The sequence below is a fragment of the Mandrillus leucophaeus genome, unplaced genomic scaffold (assembly GCF_000951045.1).
Source record: "Mandrillus leucophaeus isolate KB7577 unplaced genomic scaffold, Mleu.le_1.0 Scaffold139, whole genome shotgun sequence".
Taxonomy (NCBI): Eukaryota; Metazoa; Chordata; class Mammalia; order Primates; family Cercopithecidae; genus Mandrillus; species Mandrillus leucophaeus.
Window position 1 is genome coordinate 1,415,767 of NW_012101354.1, and position 2,754 is coordinate 1,418,520.

The 2,754-nt window shown below is 55.1% G+C and overlaps 1 protein-coding gene across 1 annotated transcript in view; it reads left to right on the forward strand.

Moving 5' to 3' along the window:
- The window catches only part of SEMA6C (sema domain, transmembrane domain (TM), and cytoplasmic domain, (semaphorin) 6C), a 15,344-nt gene extending 14,351 nt beyond the window's left edge, over nt 1-993 (forward strand). Inside the window, exon 19 of the mRNA XM_011973660.1 lies at nt 3-993. Within this exon, the coding sequence (XP_011829050.1) occupies nt 3-217 (215 nt within the window). The 3' untranslated portion in view covers nt 218-993. The remainder of the gene's footprint in view (nt 1-2) is intronic.
- The last annotated feature ends 1,761 nt before the right edge of the window (nt 994-2,754 follow it).

A 2,754-nucleotide genomic window follows, 5' to 3' on the forward strand; every position in this document is an offset into this window, starting at 1 on the left:
CCCCCCTGCCCTGCTCACTCGAGTCCCCTCGGGAGGTCCCTCCAGGTACTCCGGGAGTCCCGGGAGGCACCTCCTGTACCCGGGCCGGCCGGAGGGCTACCGGGGCCGCGCCCTGAAGAGGGTGGACGTCGAGAAGCCCCAGTTGTCCCCGAAGCCTCCCCTCGTCGGGCCCTCCTCCCGCCAGGCCGTCCCGAACGGCGGCCGTTTCAACTTTTAAAGGGAGCAGCCCACAGCCTCCAGCGTGGGGGGCGCCCGAGTCCTCTCGGCCGCGAGCTGGACGCTCTTCAGGACGTCTCACCGCCCCCTCGCCCCGCACCTCCAGCCTTCCCGACTCGCAGAGTCTCCCGAGGCCCCTTTTCGCCTCGGGTTTATTTATTGACTGTCTTTCCCCCTGTCCTCGAGAGAGGAGTGGGAGGTGAGAAGCCCGTCCCCTCAGTGAGCCAGCATTTCGGGGGGAGCTGGCGGACTCCCACTCCCCGCTCCCTTCCAGCCAAGCTGCCTTAACTCGCCCCTCGGGGCTCCCGCAGAGACTGGGCCCCGGGCGGGCCGCGCGCGCTGTGTCCAGAGTCCTCGGGCCTCCCGGGTCTGGGACGTGCCTCTCCTACTGTGTAGGAGCCTCCGCTTCCCAATACAGCCGTGTCCGCAGCCGCTGCCTGACTTTACTCGGGCAGGGGAGGGCGGCAGTCGGTCGGCTCGCTCTGGGCGCCCTCGCCCTCTGCCTTTATCTGGGCCCTGGGCTCTCCCGGGAAAGGGGATGGCTGCGGTCTCGCCGCGGGGGGAGTCTGGAAAGGTTTCCTAAAGGAGACGAGCGAACTAATGGTGTCGAGGTGAGCCAGGGCCCGGGAGACCCCGTAAAGTTTAGTTGAGGCTGGGGAAGGCCCTCGGAGCTCGTTTCTGGATCGAGGTAAGAGGGACTTTCTTAAAGGCCTAGTCTATGGGATGGGGCGGCGGAGGGAATTTTTTGAGAAATAAAATGAAGCTATAGCGTACGTTACTTGAAGTTCTACATCAGAAAATCTTGTCCTGAGGAGAATTTGGCTGGAAGATTTGGGGTCGCATGAGGGGTAGGCTGCAAAAAAACAGCAAAGGATTCGGCCCTGTCGGAGGCAAGGGTCTGCCCCCAGCTCTTCCCTAAGGCGAGGACCCCGCGGAAAGCTGGACCGGAGACGAGAGCGCGCGCGGCGTCACACGCACGCTTAGCCACCTCCCAAGAAGCCGCTGCCGCGCTCGAGCTCCGCGCGCTCAGGACCAGGTAGCGTGTGGCTGTTGCGATGCTCCCTTTGCTCCGGTTGGGACTGGCTGCGGATATCTGTCCATTATCCCCGACACCAATGAGAGGGACGAACAGGACCACCTGCCCCGCCCACCACCCTCGCGCTAACGACGCTTAAGGCCTAACGCAGGCGGCAGCTGGTGCGAATTTTTATTTTTATTTTTGGAGACAGGGTCTTGTTCTGTCACCCAGGCTGGAGTGCAGAGGCCTGATCTCGGCTCACTGCAACCTCCGTCTCCCAGGTTCAAGCATTTCTCCTGCCTCAGCCTCCCAAGTAGCAGGGATTTCAGGCATGCATCACCACGTCCGGCTAATTTTTGTATTTTTAGTAGAGACGGGGTTTCATAATGTTGGTCAGGCTGGTCTTGAACTCGTGACCTCGTGATCCGCCCGCCTCGGCCTCCCAAAGTGATCGGATTACAGGCGTCAGCCACCGTGCCCAGCCGAGCTGATGCGAATTTGCAAATGGGGTTTTTCACCCGCACTTGGCTGCAATGTCCGCCCAGTTCGAGCCCCACATTCTCCCGCTGGCGCCGCCTGGGGGCCGAGCCAACCCTTGCTGCTAAGGAAGCCTCACCAGTCCCCTTCCCGTTTGCTACCTAAATGTCCTTGGCGGGAAACTGCTGAGAACAATTTGAGGAAGAAGCCTGAAGTTGTTTCTAGTTCCGCGCTTTATTATTTGTGATCATGATTGGTCAAAACTTCGCCCGGAGCCTCCATTTGCTCATCTGAAAAATGGGTTTGAGAAGCTCAAATACTAGAATGTGAAAACGCTTTCTAAAGGCAACGGCATGGTATCTTGTGAGATAGTAATTTCTTCAGACTAGCGCATAAGCTATTCCTATTCCTAACTTTGCGATCTGTTTTCACTAGGCAATCTCTTTCCCTTTGTATCCTTATACTTGTCATCTATAGATTTTACCCTCAGGGCTTTTTTTAATGCTCTCTGAACATTACTCCCATTTCAGTTAAGCTTGTCTGGCCAAATTTGGTTGTCCTCCAGACTCTGACCTCTTTTTTGCGTGGCGCTTGTTTCACCAGGTTGAAGTGGTCCTTTAGGTCTCAGTTTTTCCCGTATGGGGTGCCTTACTTAAACCAAGGTGCCTCGGGGCCAGTGCTAGTTTCCTAGATACTAGAGGAAAGCAAGCAAGGAAGGAGTAGAGAATCCAGTCACTTGACTTCATTATCCTCTTCAAACCGAGATTTTAAAGCAAGGACAAGGAAAAATTTCAAGGCTGCAGCCTTTCACAGTCCTCTGAGGGACAAAACTCAAATATAGTTCTTGCCTTGAAGGTGGTCACAAACAAAAAGGGTAAATGATCCTAAGGTTTACATATAGACCTAAAAGAGAGATACATACAATGGAAATTTAATCTTGTAATTCTTTGCAGGCAGCAGTAATTTATAGGTTAAAGTCCTGGTTGTAGTTTAATTATAAAGTATGTTCATTTATTAGTATTTATCACTATGGTGACTTCTTT